Here is a 22,645-nt window from a genome sequence, read left to right on the forward strand (position 1 = left end):
CCCCCAGTGACCCAGGCTGGGCTACACGCAGGGTTGGCTTGGAGCAGTAGCAAACCAGGCGCGGCAGGTAAAATGGGCCCCCCCCCCCCCCCCCCCCCGCTGCTGCAGAGCGTGTTAATAGTCCACTGCATGTTTCCACATCTGCTGGATTGGAATGGGCACACTGCAGGTGGGATGACCACCTAGGAGAGGCCAAGAGGGGCTGAAGTGCTGCTGGCAGTGAAAATAGTACGGAGGGAAAATAAGGGAGATTGTGAAGGCAGCATCTGCAGGAAACTGGCAACTGTTTAGGTGGAATGACAAAGGCAAACGCGGTGTTGATCTGAGCCTCTGAGACAGTTCACATGAGTCACTGAGTCGGGGTATAAGTACCTTCTGGCTGGAGTTGGTGGAGGAGGGAGAATGACACGAGACCAGTTTAAGCCTACAATATTAGATCTACAACCTTGGTGAGGATTGCACGGGTGGAGATTTACTGGCAATGTGGCCAATGGCAAAGCGGGCAGATCATAGAAGAGGTTTTCAAGCACTGATTCTAATCTCATGTTATTGTTTTAAACCACAGATTCAGCTCCAAGTATGCAGGATTTGGGTTTAGATACACCGTGGTTAATCTTTAAAAACCTAGTTGAAAAGAAAAAATAAAATTGGTTTGCATTTTATTTTAGGTTTTTTAAAGTTTCAGGTCAATTGTTCAACTCCCAGAGGCCACGTAGTTTAGGGGTTATGGGGGCAGGATCGTGTTCTAACCCCAGCTGGGCACTTGTCAGTTTTGTGTTCCTTGTCAATGACTCCATCACTCTGTCTCCACTTCCTAATCTTCAAAGTGGGCTTTCCGTTAAGTAAGTCGTGATGAGTTCAATGAGTTAATCCTGCAATGTACTAAGAATAGTGCCTGGCACCTGAGAAGAGCACAATGCTATTATGGTTTCTAAAGAGACAACATCAAATAATGGGAAACTAGATACATAGTTACCAATGTTTCTTTGAAATTTAGTGAGAACTGAAAAACACAGTTTTGTATTTTGCTTATACTTCCTTATCAGAAATCAGGTGTGGTCGGGAAGAGCTCACTTAGCCTTATGTCCTCCAGTTTCATCCATGCTGTCACAAATGACACAATTTCCCTCTTTTTAAAGCTGAATAATATTCCGTTGTATATAGATACCTCATTTTCTTTATCCATTCACTCACTGATGGACCCTTAGATTGTTTCCATATCTTGGCTAATGTGAATAATGCTGTAGTGAATATGGGAGTGCAAATATCTCTTCAAGACCCTGATTTCATTTCCTTTGGCTGTGTACCCAGAAGTGGGATTCTTGGATCAACGGGATTTGGTAGTTTAATTTTTAATTTTTTGAGGAAACACCATACTATTTTCCACAGTGGCTGCACCAATTTGCATTCCCACCAACAGTGTACAAGGATTCCCCTTTCTCCACATTCTTATCAATACTTGTTATCCCTTGTCTTTTTGATCATAGAAAAAGCAAAACCAAAAAAGTGTTCTTTTTGTTTAAGTGTAAGGGAGCTTGTGGGGGTTGTACGTCTTGTACTGCCTTGCCTGACCCACTTAATTCAAGTCCCGAAGATGTAGTAAGCTAAAATGTAGAATTTAAAAGTAAGTTATTCAGAACATAAAGGTTTTACAGAAGAATTGTCAATCTCTGAAATCCTCTGTATGTCCTCACGACAATTAAGAACCCACCTTTTTACCTTTGTTCTCTTCTTTTCCATGCCACTTATTTTCAGTGAAGAGCATAAATAAACTGCAGCATACGTAATAATTGAAGCCCTTGATACTTAGACAGTCAGTAGCCCAGTCAAATTTTACTGCGTGATGGGCAGACTAAGGTGCGAGAGTAATTTTTCCACGAATGCACATCTTAGAATTGTGTGACTTTTAAAGGTATATACTACAGAATAAGGAACATATGTCACACAATCCCAGTAATCACTTAGATTTTTTTTAATCCTAGCCTTTTAGAAGCATCTACATTCTATTATATTTAGTCACACTGATGTGATGCTGTGGTGTTCATGCATTATTCCCCAGATTTTCTCCATTCTCATATAATCTTTGAAGAAAATCTGTGTACCATAAAGTCATTTTTCAAATTATTAGTTATATCGTATGTACATAACAATAGATATTGACATTCTCTTTAATTTCTTGAGCATTAAACAAAAGGCTAAGGGTATTCTGGTTTGGAACAGCCTTTTTTTGGCATGTGTATTTTTTGTGTTCACCAGTTGGCAAATCCACAAATTTTCTGTCAATTACAAGATGGTAGGCTTCATCGTTCTGTAGCATTCTACCGTTTTGATAGCATGATCTGATCGCATTTGTATGTCCCATTCAGCAGCTGTGGAGAGGTGCCAGTTTCCCTGGCGAGGGCTATGATGTCCAACATCAAATCTAGTCATGAGATAGGGATGGCCTTTGAAAAGCTACATGTAAATATTTATTTTCAAAGGTACAACTGGCCCTTTGTAAAGCCTGGGTCACCTGAGTGGTTATCTTTTCAATGAATCATCAAATGAGAAGTCTGTTACCATAAATTTCCCCTTTTGTTTTAATAAGCTTCCACGGTCCTCTATCCTTGGCCCTTTTGGTTAAGAATCAAAACCATGTTAAATAATTTCATTTTCCTTTTTAGTTATAAATTAGTTTAATATGTCTAATTTGTCTGGAATATGGCCACAGAGCTGACCTCACAGCATAGGTTTGTTGTGCCTTACCCTGAGCTCAGAAATCAACTTTCCCATTTTTCTATGGGTCATGCATAAGTACCAGATGCTTCCATGCCAGTTAGGGTGACCCCTTTACACATCAAAGAAACATTCTCCATAAAGGGATTTTTTTCTAAGAATGCATATCAAAATGTTAGTTTGATTTAAAAAAAAAATACAGTTTTTTCACCTTTTGGGATTACTTGTCAAATTAAGTAAAAAGAAAAATCCATTAAAAAGCCTTTAATAAGGTTTCTTAGAGCCAGAAGTTTGCCAAACTCTTGTATGGCCGTCCTGAATTATATTAAACTAATTAGTTTAGGATTTAACTAATAATTAAACTAATAGATTCAGTAGCTTAATTGTTTTAATTAATCATTTAAATCCACACATTAGTTTTATAAAATGATCCATTTTCTGCAGCTGACAAATGCAGCTTCTGACCTTCTATGATTAGTATGTGCCAGGTTTGATAAATACAGAGGAATCTGGGAGATACAGAGTCAAAGGTGCTACTCCTATCAAATGCCCTCTTCTAAAAAAGAAAAGAAAAGAATCAGAAAAAAGAAATAAGAAACTCTATCGTGACACGTTGTGAGGCTTATGATAACTATGTTTGCCTTTCAGATCCCCAGCTCAAGGGTATAGTGACCAGGTTATATTGCAGGCAAGGTTACTACTTGCAAATGCACCCCGATGGAGCTCTCGATGGAACCAAGGATGACAGCACTAATTCTAGTAAGTGACAACCTCAGGCCACCCGTTAACACCGTTGGTAGAAGATACGCTGCTACATAAATGATTTTTTGAACTACACTTACAAATATTTGTTACGTTGGTTTGTTGGTTCATTTTTACAAATGTTACACGCCAGGATGTCATTTACGATTTTACTTGGACCACATGGATGAAAACATGAACGGGAGTAACACAAGAAGCCTGTCATTTTAAGATAATTAGTTTCTCTCTCTCTCTCTCTCTCTCTCTCTCTCTCTCTCTCTCTTCTCAAAACAATTGGCAGATCCAGCAATGTTGTTCCTTTTATCTCACAAAAGTCAAGTAAGTACACTAGTGCATTCGGATATAAGATGAATCCATGTTTACCTTGGGAATATTTTCATCAGGCCTTTAGCTTTTTAATGATAACTGTGGAAATTCAAGAGCTATAAGGATTAGTTGTTTCAAAGAATAGAAATGTAATTTTTCAAATTTGCATTCAACAGGAAAAGATAGTATCTCTTTTATAGAGAGGACATGAAGGCTCTGTGCCTTTAAATACATTGTACAAAATGTTTTACTACTCTACAGAATTGGGTCTGTAATGATTTGCCTTTAATTGAAAAGCCACTGACCCTCCATTGTATCCATTGTGTCTGTCTTCATTTTACTGTTTTTTAATATATTAACTTTTCTTTGTATTTTCATTCTGATGTCCCTCCTTATTCAATTGTCTGTGTTTTCCTTTCCCATTTTCTGTTTATACTGGCATTAGATTCCTTTTAATTTAGCATATCAGTTCTAAAATAGACACTTTCCACTGCTCAGGAGAATTAATGAAAAGCAAAAACTGATTTTATTGGAAATATTTTTCACATATTACTAGTGGATCAGGAATGGATATGAATCTTTTCACCCATTTAGCACTTACCCTTCATATATAGAGCACCATACCATGAAAAGAAGAGAGGATTTGAATACATAAGACCAAATTATAGGCACTTTCTGTTTTCAATTCTAGTAATCAAATTTTCAATAGCACCGAGAATAGCTAATAACATGAAGTAGACTAGACTGCTTTTCATTTGGTGTCACTATGTGAAATGTCAATATTTTTCCAGCCATTGTGTTTACTTTTTAGACTTTGGACCTTGCTTCGTTTTAAATTTTTCTTTCAACTTTAAAATTTTTCTGTTTGTCTGCGTTTTCCTCTTTTTCAATTTCTAATCTTTTTCTCTCTTTGTGTCTACTTTGTAACCCTTTTGTCCTTTTAAACTTTTCCGTATCATATTTGTTCATTGATTTTTTTTTTTGTCATTGTCATTTCCTTCTTCTATTTAGAGAAAGAGAAGGTAAAGCAATTCAAACACAAGGAAGAAAGAGAAGTTATTTTTACTTGTAAGACTGATGTCAACCACTGTTTACTTGTTGGGATTTTGCTATTAGGTAGAACTTTTTAAAAGCATAAGGACTTGACCATCTTTGATTTGTAAAAATGTCAGTTTCTTCTGGTTCAAGCTAATACATGTATGTCTGCTCATTTTCTTCTATCTTTAACTCCTTACCCCTTCTTTGACAAACGGTGTTCTCTTTTTCTTATGTCTTATACTTGTGGGGGTCAAGGACTCTAAAGATTCAAAAGTTCTGATGTCTTCAATGTTCTCTGATTTCCTTCAGCCAAAGTCCGGGGGAGCATGAGGACTAGTTTTCCATAACTGATCACTGCAAGAATTAGGACATTCTGACTTAGAGGTTGAGACCATCCCTTTGACAAAGTTTTCAAGAAAGGAAATAAACCATAGCTATATGAAAATGCTGCTTAGTTGGACTTCTTAGAAAAATAATTTCTTTCAAAGGTTTCATGCACTTTTTCCTACCTCCTTCTTTGGTTTTTGTAATGCAAACAAGCTGGTTGTTTTTAATGTTGGAAATCAATTCTGAATTAAGAAGTGTTAGGTAGACACTGTCTTTTACAGCATATTGCTTCAAAACTCAATAAGCAGCACAATATTTTCTAAACTGTGAAAGTGCAGATGTAGACATTATATGCATACACACGTAATTATATCTGGTTATCTGAACCATATTCAACACTACACTGGAAAGCTGAGGTGCTGAAAGAGACACAAACCTTCTGTTCTCTAAATGTATGAGGTTTCTTTTCTCCTGCTATGTGACCGTATTAGAAGGAACAAGAATCTTGGGACAACACTTGGAATTCTCTCTAATCCCCCTAAATGCTGGTGAGGAATGAAGAGGGAACAGGAGCTCCTGTGTCCAAGCAAACCAGAACCAAGTCATAGCTCCTGAACTCAAGGGGCACTATGTGCCTCAGCTGCTTTTCTTACAAGTTGTGTTGCATTTTATGTGCACGTTTAGCTAGTTAGGTTAGTTTTGTTACCATTTCAACATTTGCAAATAACACAGCAGAAGAGAGCAAAACAGGGTGAGGTAAAGATTCCCCAAAAGGCTATAAAAATTGTATGAACCTAAAATTTAATAAAACTTGGCGGGACTACAGCAGGTTTATAAAAGTCATGAGAATTACTAAATAACTCGACTTTTGGGTACCATCATTGCAATTGAAAACCACAGTTATTTTTTAGGTGAAATTTAAGATGATTTCCTTTTCTCTGGTTCATTACAGCAGTCTTATGAGTCTTGAGGAAATCATAAGCCATGAACAGTATTCTATAAAAAGGGGAGGAGCTCTAGAGATGTTGGCAGGAAGGTCTTAATGGGAGCACTGCCCTTTTGGTTTGCATTAGGGTGTGATGTAGTAATTCATGCATGCATTCCAGATTTTTGATAATTCTTTGAATACAAAACAAGGATTAGTCATCTGTAAGTAGGAAAAATAAGGAGAAATACCCTAAAAGTCACCATGATGCCACCCTAAAAGTTACCAAATAACAAAACTGAGGCTTGAACCTTCAAATCTTCGTGATTTGAGTTGGACACATACCATACAACTAAACATGAGCTTATTTAGAACTAGGTAAAGTCAGAACCACCCTACTAAGCTGCCTTTGTCAAAAATTTTCAGATGAGTGGTGAAGAGAGAGAAAGGCCAGCAGGCAGGTGAGCCCGACACTAAAGTCCTCTAGATCCAGAGATCTAGAAATCGCTGGGAGGAAAAATAGCAAGATGATGGTTGATGATGGATGATTGGTCCAAACAGAGAAGATACTGTAGCAACTTGACTGCTTATTATTGGCTTCCATGTGCCCTGCAAAGATCTTTCCCAGGAAGAAATGAGCACCCAGATTACTACATCACCAGACTCATTTTCAGGGGTATATTCGTTTAAAACTCTTAGAGCTTCCCATCTATCTACTACCAAACGTTAGCATTACCATGAACTATGGCATTTGATTAAGGGGTGATTTTCTTTTCCTCCACTTGCTTTTGGGGATGCCATGAGGTCTTCCTGTGCTCTTAAACTTAATTGCTCCCATTACCAGACTTAATAAATGCTACAAGTGGAATAGGACTATAGAAATATCAATATGCCAGGAACTATAGTAATATTAGAAACTCACATGAATCAAGTCCTCTCATCTTAGAAATTCTTACCTGATAATTTGATGTGTAAAAATTGCCCATCGCTCACTGTGACCACCACCCCACAGGCCTTGGGATGGTGGTTTTCACTTTGGCTGTACTTTAGGGTCATTTGAGGAGCTTTAAAAAAATTCCTTATGCCCTAAACCCTAACCTCACTTCCAGAGATTCTTACTTTTAATTAGTCTGCAATTGGGCATGGGTGTCCTCTTTTATGAATACAGCTAGTTTTTAAGTATAGCCAGGGTTGAAAATCACTATTATATGGAAAACTAGAGTCCCACAGAGCAAACAAAGTAACATGAGCATCTTATTATTCTGACTCCCCTAGGCTTTGTGACACTGCTTTATAATTATATAAAATACAAAAGGAAAAATACAATGATGTCTCAATCAATGTGGGTATCTGTCGTTTTAATTAGCACCATGGATTCATTATGGTCAGCTCTGAATGGGCTTCCACATGACAGTGGTTATATGAATTCACTTTGTATTATCATTCTGTAAATGATAATAACTGACATTTTATAATTCAGGTCCCAACAAAATCCTAGGAAAAAAAACCTATTTTTTGTATGGTCATTTTAGACTATCATCTATAATTTTTCTCTTTCCTATACCACATTGTTCTGGTGACTTCATATGTTCTTACTTTCTAGAATTATAACATCTGGCCTATATCAGATATATGGCACCTACAAATACCATTAAGAGTATATAAAGATTAGAATAATTAAGTTTGAATGGGTTAAGTTAGAATAGTTTTCAAGGAGAGTCATACAATTATGTTTTTCCTCTAAAACTTTTGCATATCAATCAGAAATTGTTATACGGTGCCCACACTTTCAAAATATAAGGGAGTTGGGACAGTTCAGGTGTTCCAGCCAAAAGTGGAATTAATTGGCCAGTGGCCCTCTCCCAAGAAGAAGGAATACTGAGTTACAATGACATAAGTACCTCATACTGCTCAATGATTCCCACTCATGTTAATTATTTAAGTGATAGAAGTGAGCAAGCATAAGCCTCATTCTTCCGTAACATAAACCCCTAGAATCCCATGGAAGATGGCCCAATATTAGTTTGCTTTGTGAAAGCTAACAGCCACTGAACCATATACACTCCTCTGAGTATTCCTATAGGGATAATTATCTACGGACATGGCCCGCCATGTTCCTTTCATCACAGACATCTTGAGATCTTGGGATCAGTAACATGTAATAACTGAAGAAAAAGGTATAATTTTCCCCCAACCTATTCTGACAATGCATGTGGTGCCTCAGAATTAAATAGAAGTGAATTTATAAAGTCCATTTTTAATTATGTGCTGAGTAGACCCATAGATTGAAGTCAACATGGCCCACGTTTTCCCAATTATTTGTCTTTTGTGGAATGCAGTTGAGAACCTAAACCTCAGGTATTTTGTTTACTTGTTCACTTCAGCATCTCAATGTTGTCGTTGTCTGTTTTGGCCTGGTACAGTTGCTTGGAATTAGTCTTCAATTAAGACCTTGATAAGATAAGCAGATAAGAGCACTGTGGATAATTAACTTCCTTATAAACGTATCTACAATAAAGTCCCCCAAACCATCAAGCAGCTATTACTAAGAATGATGCTAGAATACCAACTGAAGAGTTAACATATAACCCTGGCATGGAAACGTGTTAAAGGAATGTTAAGACTTTTTAAGAAATCAATGATAACATTACTCTCTGTACTATGTAAAAAATATATAAAAATATTTTCCTTGTTGATAAGGGAAGAAATGAAACATGGAACTATAAGTGAGTTTTTATCTCTTAGATGGGTAAAACTGAACACTTTTCCTTCTTTTATTTTAGTTATCACTCACAGCTCTAGGAGATATTAGTAAAGAAATGTCTCTCTAAAATGTTCAGTATGATTAGTTCTTTCTAAATTGAGCACATTGACAGGCGCATGTCTTTTTCTGGGCTCTGCTGGCATCTCACACTGGTTCAGCAAGAGTAATTCCATTTTGGAATTACCTTTTTAACTTCTGGCCTGTCCTACATTGCAGTGATAAAGCACACCTTCTGCATGAAACACCAGAATAAACATTCAACTTGGACTTTTTAAATTCCACTCTTTGAGAATCTTCACATCTGATCTCCTTTGGTATCAAATGATGTCAAAGACTGTGATCCTGGAATTGGAATTACAGGCCTGATTCTGTTTATTATTCTATCAGTTCTTTGGAATGCTATAGGCAGACCATTAAGGTGTACAAATTGAAGCTCAAGTGCTAATTTTACCCATTGCAGAAACATCTTAATTAGAAAGAGAAATAAAAGTTAATTAATTGGAACTTCTCAGAAGGTTGTAACAAAGATGATGTTTTTTTGTTTTGTTTTGTTTTTTTAAATAAAAGAATGAGGGAGGGAAAAGCGATGGCAAGGCTTTGCTCCTGCCGGCCCGTTTGTGACAGGCTATGTTTATCTTTACAGCACTGTTCAACCTCATACCAGTGGGACTGCGCGTTGTTGCCATCCAGGGAGTGAAGACAGGGTTGTATATAGCCATGAATGGAGAAGGTTACCTCTACCCATCAGTAAGTAACATGCCAAAGATATTGGCCATTCATTCAATGCTTGCAGTAGCAGCAACAACAAAATGAAAAGGATCTGTGTCTATTGATTCTGCCATTTTTGCTTTAATATTTGATCTCTACTACAACGCTGTAAGGGCTGTTGATTCATTATTCATCAAGGTTTGATAATAACAGTATATCAAGCAGAAGAGTAATATTACCTCTTAAAGTTGTATATTTGCATATTTTTAAAAAAATGAACTAGTTTGTAGAAAATGGAGTAATTTTGAAAGAGTTGATGTTAATCTTTTTTATTTCTCTTTAGAAATGTACTTGTCTTAAAGAGTTTCTTGTAAAAGATTATTTTGTAAAAAGAAACAGAATTAATGTGAATTCTAAAAAAGAAAATTTAAAGAGAGTAGTTCTTTTTAAACTAGGAATTCAGGTTGTGTTAATGTTTTACTGGGGAAAATACTTCTATTATAAAATGTATATTGCAGAATTTAAATCTAAGTAAGTCTTTCTGTTTTGTGTTAGTGTATGAGAAGTTGAGCACATTTTTATCCGTATGACTTCTGGAATATTTACTATTTACAAATAATTCATATTCAGATGTGCTGTATCCATACATTATAGTGTAGTTAGTATTAATTTCTGCCGCAGAAGCAAGCAATAGAGACCTAGATGAAAGTATTTCTTTTCACTATCCTTGAAGCAGAAATTGACAAGTTAAATTCATGGTGCCTCAAAGAAAAATGCTCTTATTTGGGTTTGCATGTCATCTTCATATAAATTCTTTAAAACTGTTGTTGGGAAATATTATCATCAAAAAACTACATGTAAACATATATACAGACATTACACACACACACACACACACACACACACACACACAACTTAAGCAGAAACATTCCCTGGGGCATTTTCTTGAGCAAATCAGGGAAATCCTATCAAAGAAAATGAAGTTCGAGTGGCAGATTCCCTCTGCGGTGAGCTGGAAAATGTTCTTGTTATTCTGAAAGCTTCATCTGAGTTCCCTGAAGGGTGTTCCTGCACACAGACCTGGGCCCCACATTATACAAATTGCATTCTGTTGCACAAGATGAATATTCAACATACGAAGAGCAAGATCCAGCTAGAATTCCCTGTCCCCCCACCCCCCTCTGCTTTTAGGAAAAATATGATTCAGATAAAGATCACTTTCTGGAGATGCCTTCATTCAGATACAAGTCAATTTTATTGATTTGACATTTGTTCTGTTATTTTTGTTTCTTTCTTTTCCCTCAGGTAATCTTTGAGATGCTTAAAAATTATTAGCTGCAGCATCTGCCATAGCCTATAGTTCTCAGGTCCTGTTAAGGACACATTGTTTATCACATTGTTTGTTGTGCTCTGATACATGTGTTGATGTCAGGGGACATGTGAATGTTTATTTTATCTTTTTGCTACTGAGGGAGGTGCTTTCTGTTTTTTGTGATGAGGTAGCACATGTATACCTTTTTTTTTAAGGTAGGGAAATGATCTTGAGCATGTGTCTTTGCTGAAAATACAAGTACAGGTTTTGTTTGGTGCAGTCGAAACGGAGTGGCAGGAATAGAAGTGAGGAAGGCACTAAGGCTCAGTCTATGCAGCCTCCCGCCCAGGTATCAGATCTCATTAGGCTAGCTGGGGGTGACACCACTTGCGCCCGGATTTGTCTCAGTAACAATTTCAGGCTTGTTATTGACCCATCCATTCTCTACTCTCACCTCTCCTGGTTCTCCAGTTCTTTGACATCTGGGCCTCCCTTCTGGTGGCTTGATTCCTGAATTATAGATGTGGGCTTTCTTCTCTTCCCATCTTGATTCTGCTCCGAATCCAGGATCTGGTAAAAGGCACTCTATCTGCCCATCCCCTACCCTGAGAGGTCCCACTGCCTGTGCCAGGCCCTTACAATCCTCAGCCATCTCATAGGAAAAGGATTTAGATACAAACCAAATGCAATTTCCAATCTTTACTAATACTCCATAGTTGAAGTGCTTTGTTTATTTCAATGTAATGAAATGTGAACTTCAAATATTTCAGTAAAAAGAATATATTTTTATAGTCAATCATTTATTTCATAATTAGTGAGTGTTTACTAGAATAATAATATAGCATACCAGGATATAACATTTACTATACTATATAATAACAATAGGTCTACTTATGTAATAATAATAATAATGGCTAGTATTTATATAGTACACTCTGCCCAACACTGTTCTAAGCACTGTACAGTCTTACCTCATCTAATTCTATTAAGCAAATACTATTAAAACAATCATGCTGGGGCATCTGGATGACTTAGTTGGTTGGGCATCCACCTTCTGCTCAGGTCATGATCCCAGAGTCCTGGGATCAAGTCCCAGGATGGAGTCTTGGGATCAAGCCCTGCATCTGCTTCTCCTTCTGCCCCTCACCTCGGTCATACTCTCTCTCTCTCTCATTCTTTCTCTCTCAAATAAATAAAATTTAAAAAATAAATCTTAAAAAAATCATACTGATACACAGAGAGTTTAAAAATCTGTGCAGTCTGCCAGTTAGTAAATAGAGAAGGCAGGATTTGAGCATTATTAGTCTGACTCATTAGCTTACTGTTTCACTATACTATTTCCATGTGCCAGACATTTTTCATCATATGGTCTGGCACCTATTCTAACAAGAAGTTATAAACACATGATGATGTAATGAAAACCTTTAAGGAATTGTTACCTAGGGAACAAATTTCATTTCAGTTATTAAGAAGTATAATCTGAAACATACTCCCTTTCCTTTGGAGGTTCTCAAATTTAAAAAAAAAATCATAGAAAATTACATCTGGGAAAAGTTTGATGTTATACACTGCTATACACTGTTTAAGATTCTGAAAATTTCTTACATGTAACACCTGAAATTTAAATTTAAAAAGCCATGCCAAACATAGTTAACTCAACTAAGAAGTTTTGAAGTAAGGTGCTTTAAAAGGAAAACTTCAGTCAACCTCAGGTTTAAAAAAAAAAAGTAATAAAGATTTAAGTTCTGAAAATGAAGGAATCTGTTTTAAGCTAATGCCCACTTTAAAAAGATCAACTTAATGTTTGCATGGTATAAGCTAGCGCCAAATACGGGACCAATTTTTTTGAGGATCCGTAGGTTTAGAAGGTAGGCAATAAAACACTCAGATCGTTCAAAATGAATTCTGTTGAATGAAAAACACACGAGTGTTTTGACTCAAGGTGCATATTTCTCTATTTGTATTGGAAGTAAATCTCATAAGCCCCTGCCGTCCAAATAAAGATATTCAATTTGTCAGACAATTTCACCTGGGGTGGGGGTGGGGGGAGACAAAAAAGATATCTTGTCTGAAACGTAAATAACCACAGTTCTGAGGCTGAAGGCACATGTTCCCCATGGGATCTTTCCTTTGATATGACAATAGTCGTTTCTTGTGTGGTCATAGTGATTCTAATATGTTCCTTGAAATGTATCTCAAGAGATTTAATGTCAGGTATCAATAATTTGGTCAAAGGTAGAGCACAGGATGCAAGGTCGTCGAACAGAAACTGACAAGGAAATACTTACGTTAAAGAATTAGTTCAATATGATGCTTGGGAAAAAATTGTATTTTGACCCACTATAAACTGTCTGTAGTGCTGTGGGGAACATTTTTTTTTTTTTCAAACAACCTGTGACTTTGAAAGACTAAGAAAATCCTCCATAGAGAGACATGGTTTGAATGTAAATTCTGAACACTGAAGAAAAAGTTAGGATGAAGGGAAAAGAGTATTCATCATTTGGGCAAAGAGAAAGAAGAGCTGAAGTCGGAATGTGTTTCTGATATGAGCAAAGAAAAAGGGGAGCGGGAGGAAGGAAAAGAGATTGGTGGTGGGTAGAGCCCTGGGCTTACTTGCAACACCTGGGTCCCAGATCCTGCCAATACCTGTGTCGTCATGCCCCAGAGTCTTCCTCTCAACCTTCTCATCTGTAAAATTAAGAAGTTTCCCCGGATGCTTTAAGTTAATTTGGGGGTTGAAACTTCCAGTTTTAGTCTGATTGGTTTTTTTGAATGATAAGGTAATTGACATACATAAGATGTATAAAGATCCATTATTGTTGTCTTACCACGGGCAGACATTTATGAGAATATTATATTCCAAAAGGTGCTGTAAATGTTTCTGTTACCCACATGCAGGCATCTGGGGAGGCAGTCAGCCCTGGTGTTCTCCCGAGATTAATATTTCATCTGAGTTTCTTAACCAAGTGATACAAGTAGAGAGGAAAACAATCCTTTTTCATGTGGGTTTTTTAAACGAATCAAAAAAGTACACTGCTACTGTGTTTTTGTAAATATTTGGGCTCATTAGAATCACCTGGAGGGGCGCCTGGGTGGCTCAGTCGTTAAGCGTCTGCCTTCCGCTCAGGTCATGATCCCAGGGTCCTGGGATCGAGCCCTGCATCGGGCTCCCTGCTCGACAGGAAGCCTGCTTCTCCCTCTCCCTCTGCCCCTGCTTGTGTTCCCTCTCTTGCTGTGTCTCTCTCTCTGTCAAATAAATAATAAAATCTTAAAAAAAAAAAAAAAGAATCACCTGGAAAGGAGGTAAAGGCAGATTCCTTGGATCAGACTCCAGATATTTCAATTCAGTCGATCTAGCAGGAGCCCCAGGAATCTATAGTTTAATAAGGATCCCCTACTGCCCCTACCTGCCCACTGGTGGATGAGTCAAAAGCCCATAGCCGACAATCAACAATGACACAGCAAACATTACAATGGCTGGTGGGGGAGAGGATGGTAGCTTTAGACCAAGGTAGTAAGGGTAGAGTTGGTAGATAGACTACCTAGGCACAGAACCCAACCTAAGTAAAATAAAATACTTGGTGTTCCTAACGTCCTCTGCCCCTAAGTTGAAGTTTACAGACATGTGAAGCAGTTCTGTACGCCTCTTCACTAATGCAGCAACCCAACTATCAATACGCAATGACCGTGGGGCAGGGGGAGGGATGAAACAGTCTTTAATTCAGGAAAATAAGGAAAATGCCATATATTCTGGAAAAAGCATGTTCAAGAACCTCAAAGTCTTATCTACTCTACATGAGATAGTTTTCCAATATTATATGCACATCTTTCAGAAAGATTTCCCTGAGCCTCTTCTACAAAGGTGGATCTGCCTTCCCACTTCTATGCCAGCAAGCATCTCTTACGTGTCTTGAATTGTGTTCCTTCAACTTCCCAAGGCCTCCCAGATAGGAAAGCCTCAGAGTCTCTGCCTCCTTTACCATCAATCGTGTTTTCCTGCTGAGTCGATAGCTCTAATAAAACAGGATGGCACATGCTATTTTCTTCTTGACATTGTTCCTCTGATCATTGCTCAAGTTTGGGGCTTAGAAATGGAACTGACTTGTTTTTTCACAGTATGGTGTCTAATTTCCCTCAAATTTTTCTGTTCTTCCCTGAGAGTTACTCATACAAAGGTACACACAGTCATTCACCTGTATTTCTATGCTCATGGGGTGTTGTGTGAGTCCTTTGGCCATCCCTGATACCCGTCCTATCTCTGAATAGCATCTATGGACATCCATTCTCAGGAAACTGCTCACCGTTTTTCCCAGTGCTGCTAGGGTACTCTGTCCATGCTTCCTGGCTTTTTTTTTTTTTTTTTTTTATTCAGGTAGTAAGTAGTGCATGGGGTTTATCAAGTCACTTGAGCCACAGTGACCACCACTGGCCATCAGTAACATCTGACGTTAAACCAAGGGCTTCAGTAGCATCTGAAGACCGTTCACCTGGGGACCAGCCTTTCATAGTCTGCCCGCTGGGAGCAGGGTGGCAAAACTATAACCAGTCAGAATTCTAAGTTGATCTGGTTACACGGATTTTTTCTGAATGATAAGGTTACACAGAGGGGCCCCTTTCAGAATGGGAATTTTTCACCTTTCATCCTTCAGTCCTCAGCTCTCTGAATAGGTCAGTTTCTTTAAGAAGGGTATTAAATTTGAGATGATTATTAATGTCTCTGTTTTTCTAGCAATCTATAAGTCTACATGCATGTTCTTCTGCACAAACAATAACACCTTTTGGGACTCTATATACGTATATATAATTTGTGTATATATATTTGTGTGTTTCATTAGAATTATGTATTGTGCTTAAATTATACACACACTTATTCACATGATTATACTTTTGGTCAGAGTATTTTTATTTCTTTTTATGAAGTGTTAAATAACAGTTTGTAAGTTTACACATATTTTAAAGCTTTACTTGCTATGCTTAAAAATATTTCTTTTTTCATTAAGTTTCCCTACGGTTTCTCCCACATTATGACTCAGTTGGATATATTGCCCTTTTTGAAAATGGTTATTATCCTTTCTTGGTATTTTGGTTAGGATAATTTATAGTAATAAGAAAGCAAGTATGGCACTTCAGTTAATTTCCCTCTAGTATTCCTGTAATTCCCACCACGCTGAAGACTGATGCACAGAATATAACTGAGTATGACAAAGGCAAGGATGCTGTCATCCTACTTAGGGTCACTTGCCAGAAGGAAAAAGCAATTGAGAAACCAATGCAAACGTTAGACTACATGTAACTAATTTTAAGTAGCCTTTTGAGAAAAGAAAAATTTGAAACATCCCAGGTTAGGTTGAAAGTAGGCAATAAGAAGAAGTAAATGTACTTTTAGGCTATCCAAGTTCCGATGCTATTTTCTAGAGTGCAAAGGCAGGAACTGGGGTTGATGGGGAGAGGATACTGAAGCTTAAGAGGGAGAAGAGGGGAAAAAAAGAAAATGGAAGGGAGATCACAAATCAGCAGTAGGGCGATGCACTGGGCAGCGTTAAGAAAGAGGAAAGAGAAGAAAGAAAGAAGAGAGGATGGGAGGAGCAGACAGCAAAGGGGAGGAAACAGGAGACAGTTCACAAGGAAAGGAGAGAGGGAGGGCCATGTCTTCTGCTCACTCCATCACCTTCCTGGGAACCCTCCTCCCCCCCCACACACACACACATAGCTGACTCCTGGCTCCAGCCTCCCACTCTGGGATGGAGAAAACAAGACCCTCCCTCTTGAAGTCCAGGCTGGGCTTTCCAACCACACCCAAAATACCTTCTCTGCTCCAGCCCCATGACCACTTTCCCCTGTTTCCCTTTCCCTTAGCCTCCTTTCCAAAATTCTGGCTGTGCTTTGTTAATGTTATTCTCTAAGCAAGGAAACGGTGTGGCCATAATTTGGCTTCCAAGGGATTATACGTGTAATGGTGAGGATTAGTGGGAAGAGACTAATGGCAGTGTGACCACTGAGGGATGGTCAGTGAGGGATGCTGAGTATATACAATGGGATAATATTCAGACCTAGGAAAGGAGATCCTGTCATTTGCAATATCATAGATGGACTTAGAGGACAGTAGAGTAAGTAAAATAAGTCAGACACAGAAAGAAAAAAACCTGCATGATCTTACTTGTGGAATTGAAACAAATCAAATACCTAGAAACAGAGACTTGAACCATGGTCACTAGGGCCAGGGAGGTGGGGGAAATGGGAGGAAAAAGAGAGAGAAACCTAAAGAGGGCTTGCAAACTACAAACATTTGTTTTGTTTGAACAGCGTATGTGCACACGCAGGTGCTCTCTGTGATCTAGTGGGGCTTGCACTCTACAGTCTACAGTTTAAGCACAGTGACAGCTTCTCCTGAATTTTATAAAGGAAGCTATTGCACAAGTCAACTTCGTCTCTGGGCCCGGAGACAGTGGTATTGGCAACCCCTGAATGAAGGGACTGGAAAGGATGAGAGATATTTGAAGTGTTTCTGAGGAGATGTGGAAAGAAGTCCATGGTGGTCTGGGTATGGGGGTGACCGTCAGGGCTCGCTCTGAAAGGACTGACTTGGAACATGGTGATCTGTGGTGCTTCTCATGGAGAAAACAAAACCCAGAAGGAGGAAGGGGCGTGGGTGGGAGTCTGCTGCATTGAGTTTGAGACATGTTCACTTTGCCCACAGAAGATGCAGGTGGGTTATAATCCCACTGGATCACTACTGGATGATGACAAAGCTTCTTTCCCCTGAAAGAACCATGGCTAAGGGCTGTCTTAAGAATGACGTGCAGATGAGAAAAAAATCGCCTGTGACAGATGGTGATTGTTTTCCTTTTCTTCCTGAATGTAAGACAAACAATGAAGAAATGGGGTGAATGACATCAGCATAAATGAAGTTAGATATTAGAAAGAACTTTATAAAATAAAACATGACTTCTTGAGAAAGTGTTTTTATATATTTTACTTAATTCCTAAGTATACAAAATCAGTAGAGGCAATTTGGGACACTGGATAGCAAAGCGGAGGACTAGCTGAGTTAAATTCGTAACTTGTATAAAAATGGTGCTCATAATATAGGAAGGGACTATCAGGTTTTCACATGTTCTCGCGGTGGTTCAAAATCCTCAACATACATGAGACTCATTTAGATAGCAGTGTAAGTAACCAGATCCCAGAACATTAGACTGAAAGATTCCAATTCAGTGAATCTAATACGTCTTAAGAATCAGAATTTAGAATATATATCCCAGCATTTCTAGTGCAGGTGCCTGAAGGAGCACACTTTGATAAACATGGGTCAACATCACTGTCTCAGGAACCAGGACACTGAGATTAAATGATTTTATGTTTATTTATATGATGTTATAGAAACATCATATTGTTTATAATGATGATGATGGTGATGTCTACAAATTCACAGTCCAGTTCAGGCCCTTGCAGGAAGCAGAATGACCTGGCCATAAGTAGTGTTCACCTTTCCTGTTGACCAGGTGGGCTGGCCTGTGAGCAAACAGAAAAGCCTTGTCTGTGATCACCCCACTCTGTCTGGAAAAGAATAGGGCAAGAAATGTGTCCTTGAGCATCGAGATGATGTGTGGAGAGAGAGGAGTTTTGCTGAGAATTGAGAAAATAGAAACAAAGTAAGACAATACTGGATTTCAAACCAATAGCACAGTCCTGAAAAGGAGAAGTGGTCTCCATCACATAAAGCTCAGGGGAGAAATCAGCCTGAGACAGATGGCGGGGGGCCATAGGGCACCTGCTGAACGGAAGGGCCAATTCAGGCCAAGGGCATCCTGTCAGAGCAGGTTGCTAAGGACACTGGACCTGGGTTGCTTCAGAAGTGAACTCTTTTTAGATTTTAAAACATTTACCAATGAAACAAACACCTTTGTTTAGTAAGTTTCTTTTTCCTACCTTTCTATTTCCTTGAGACAATTTTGTTTTCCTGTAAGCAAGGTCTTTCCGTACAAGTCTCATTTCTGGAATAGAGTAGACTTCCTTCTCTTTCCTAGGTGAACTGTGCTTGGTCCACCTTTGAGCAACTTTTCCAGGGCCTGTACAGAGAGCAGGTCGATCCCATATGGATCCATCGCTCTACAGTTTTCTTAACTACACAAACCCTGTAATACCTACCTCCCAAAAATTAAACACATATATCCAATAACAAAAGGGTCTGCAAGAAATATATGGAAGACTACTTCTACTCAGTATAATTACTCAATGCTTAAATGTAGGCTGACGAGTCAAGCATTTGGTGGGGATGTGTATAATCATGGGTTTACTTACTCACTCATTCAAGAAGCACTCTTGTATGCCTTCTACTGACAGCTAATGTGCTGTGTGTGCTGGGCCTTCAGAGATAACTGAAAAGTTCTAATTTCAAAACAACAAAAGGGGCGCCTGGGTGGCTCAGTCGTTAAGCATCTGCCTTCGGCTCAGGTCATGATCCCAGCGTCCTGGGATCGAGCCCTATGTCGGGCTCCCTGCTCAGCGGGGAGCCTGCTTCTCCCTCTCCAGCTTGTGTTCCCTCTCTCACTGTGTATCTCTCTGTCAAATAAATAAATAAAATCTTTAAAAAAATAAAAAATAAATTAAAAAACCCCCCTGAGCATCCAATGGATAGGACGTACATCTTGACTAAATGAATTCTAAGGCTCCTATCTTTCCTCAGAATCTATGATTCCCTGATTGTACATTTCCTATCACTTTTCAATAGTGATGGATATGTAGGAGGTCTTCAATTTATAGTTCTTGATTGATTATGGTTAAGGTAGAATAAATGTCACCAGCAAATTTTATTAATTTATTCCTCAAGTGCCCTCCTGTTCATGATATTTATTATGCATGACACTTATCTTTTTACCCACTGGAAAACATTAAGCATCAGCAAAGAATATAGGAGTGTGTTTATTTCTCAAGTTAGAATTGCAGAAAAGCACTATTTACACATTCCTTTCCTGAAAGAGCATGATAAACCCACAGAGACAGAACTTGGATACGCACTGTCTGCATTCTAACATGGTTATATTCGCATTAATGAAGTGAGCGGTAATGTCTTCACCTTATGAGAGGAGCTCAGAGCAAAGAAATAGAACCCAATTTCTGGTAAATGTTGCTACCACTTAAACTTGAACATTTTAAAGCAAGCACATGAATAATGATAATTAGAGAAAGAATTTTATTATTTCTGTATGTTCATGAAATGGCATCAAGTACTTTGGTTTTTTATTTCCTTTCAGTGTGAAAGAAAAAAATATCATTGAAGTTTGCCACTTTGTCCTGATTTTTCTCTAGGGTGAAAACTACGAAATACTGTAAAGAATAACAAAATTTAGGTTGGATTAAAGTGTTTCAGTTTTTAAAATCCTGTATTCGTAGAGGGTAGATGATAGGTAGGTAAATAATGGAAGAAATGTTTGCATATAAGGACTTTTAAAGACTACCTCAGACACGATAAACAGTATCTACCTAAAATGACCAACAATATTTAAGAATGAACTATCTCTTTGTTTTCATTTTCTACATCATGAAAAAAACTTAAAAAAAAGCCTATATAAATGCCAAAGCCAATATACCATACAGTGAATAGCAAATCAGCACTAACAGTAAAACCATGGTTGATAGTTACTAAAATTGAGGGCAAAACTCTGCTTCTTTAAAAATTGTTTGTATATGCAGGAGGCTCATGACTGAAATTGCTGCACGTCATCCACCCAAGCTGAGTTCATGGGTGTTCTTTCTGATTTTTTTACTTTCTGAGGATTCTTCTTCTTACTTCCGGCCTGTGAGCTCCGTGGGGGACTCTGAGAAATTGGGAGCCACGAGTTCATGGTGGGCTCTGCACAAGAATTGCTCCATTTCCTCAGTGCAGTTTACATCTCATTTTTTAGTCACTTGGGAATAAAAAGAAAAATAAGAAAAATTATTTTTTTAAGATTTTATTTATTTGAGAGAAAGAGAGAGAGCACAAGTGGGGGAACGGCAGAGGGAGAGGAAAAAGCAGCCCTCTCCAGGGGCTTGGTCCCAGGACCCTGAGATCATGACCTGAGCAGAAGGCAGACGCTTAATCTACTGAGCCACCCAGCCACCCCAAAAGAAAGATAACTTATGAAATAATTCATAGTAATATGGAAAACTACCCTACTTTTCTTTGTTCCGGAGAAAGAACTAAAACAACCTTTTTTTATTTTTATTTTTTGAAAAGCCAAACTGGCTGTTCTTCACATGTTACATAGTAACAATTGACAAAATCATTCTTTGGTGATAATTTTCCTTGTTCCCTCTTCTTTATATTCTGTTTCCACTAGTTTTATATGTTTTTAAATTATGTTTTGGAGTTAAATATTTTTTTAAAAATTTTTATTTAACTACAATGTAGTTAACATATACTATGTTATTAGTCTTAGGAGTCGAATGTAGTGATTCATCAGGTGTGTGGAACACCCAGTGCTCACTACATCAAGTGCCCGCCTTAATGCCCATCACCCAGTTGTGCCACCACCCACCCGCCTCCCCTCCAGCAGCCCTCAGTTTATTTCCTAGAGTTAAGAGTCTCTTATGGTTTGCCTCCCTCTCTGTTTTTTATCTTATTTTTTCCCTTCCCCTATGTTCATGTGTTTTGTTTCTTGTTTCCACTAGTTTTAGAGTTATAGTATTATCAAAAGAATGATGACCCGTTATTTGACTGAAAATATTGGCCACATTTCCATTCTAATATTACCTGTCAACCAATATTGATGCAACACATTCCTGAACCAAGGGAAATATGGTGAAAAAGACAGACACAACAACTGAACTCATGGAACTTACAGTTTCTATAGATGTGAGTTCCCTGCACAGGGCATTTTCACTTTGAATGATTTCTTTAGATTCTGGAAGTGTGTTTTGTACTCTGAGCTACTTCGGGTTTCACTGAATGTTAGCTGTTTGTCTTAAGGTAATGTATTCGGGTTGGAAGCCTAGTTTATGGAAAGGTACATAATGCACTCTGAGCAAGGACGTAGTGATCTCTTAAGAGCTTCATTTGGAGTTAGATATCGGTTTTAAGGTCTTATGACTATATGAAATGAAGAGAGATAAGTCACTTTTAATAGGCATGTCCCAGCCCCTGCAAAACATCATAATTGGTTGCAATTTGCTGTCCCAATAGAGCCAGAGACTGAATAGGAACAAGATATTTTTAGAATTGCTACATCTCTAACAAGGTGGAAATATTTTATTTGGTCATTAATCCTAGATCTAGGCCACTGTTTAGCAAAAATGGTTATGCAGGCAAGCAGGAAACATTCTACTTTACTTTTAAGCTGGAACAACTAGTACCTAAAAGCACTAACCTGACAAATGATGAGGATTGATTTATGTCATGAGAGGAGCTTTTCCTCGTGTTATTTAAAGAATTAACTGTGTGTGCCCTTCACCAGGGCGTAAGGACAAGCGTTGATTGTTAATGACTCCCCATTAATGTAAACTTCTCCAACTAACTCATCTTTCAACTATGAACCTTTTATACTTTGTTTCTACTATTTAAACCTTAGACTCAGTTCATGAGATCCTTGTCATCGCAAATTATTTTCTGTGGTAAGCAATACTCTGTTATTGTTCAGGAGTTTTGGTTTCCCAGGCTGTACTTCAGACACAGCTTTGAAAAAGATAAATATCTTTCTTGCTTGTAGGTAATAAAGAGTAAAATTATGACATGAAGATACACTACCTTGTGAGTTGCCTATTTGTTGCAGTATGAGAAACAATGGTTTTTATTAAAAGGGACATTAAA

The 22,645-nt window shown here is 38.1% G+C and overlaps 1 protein-coding gene across 7 annotated transcripts in view; it reads left to right on the forward strand.

Moving 5' to 3' along the window:
- Window positions 1–22,645, forward strand: part of FGF14 (fibroblast growth factor 14) — a 610,229-nt gene that overhangs the window by 472,501 nt on the left and 115,083 nt on the right. For all 7 annotated transcript variants that reach the window (XR_003519363.2, XR_003519364.2, XR_004819992.1 and 4 more), the window contains exons 2-3: window positions 3,364–3,474; window positions 9,481–9,584. Coding sequence is in view for 4 of the 7 variants with exons in the window: in XM_027591057.2 (XP_027446858.1) it covers window positions 3,364–3,474; window positions 9,481–9,584 (215 nt within the window). In the remaining 3 variants the exon portion in view is untranslated. The remainder of the gene's footprint in view (window positions 1–3,363; window positions 3,475–9,480; window positions 9,585–22,645) is intronic.

The sequence above is a fragment of the Zalophus californianus genome, chromosome 3 (assembly GCF_009762305.2).
Source record: "Zalophus californianus isolate mZalCal1 chromosome 3, mZalCal1.pri.v2, whole genome shotgun sequence".
In the NCBI taxonomy this organism is placed as follows: domain Eukaryota; kingdom Metazoa; phylum Chordata; class Mammalia; order Carnivora; family Otariidae; genus Zalophus; species Zalophus californianus.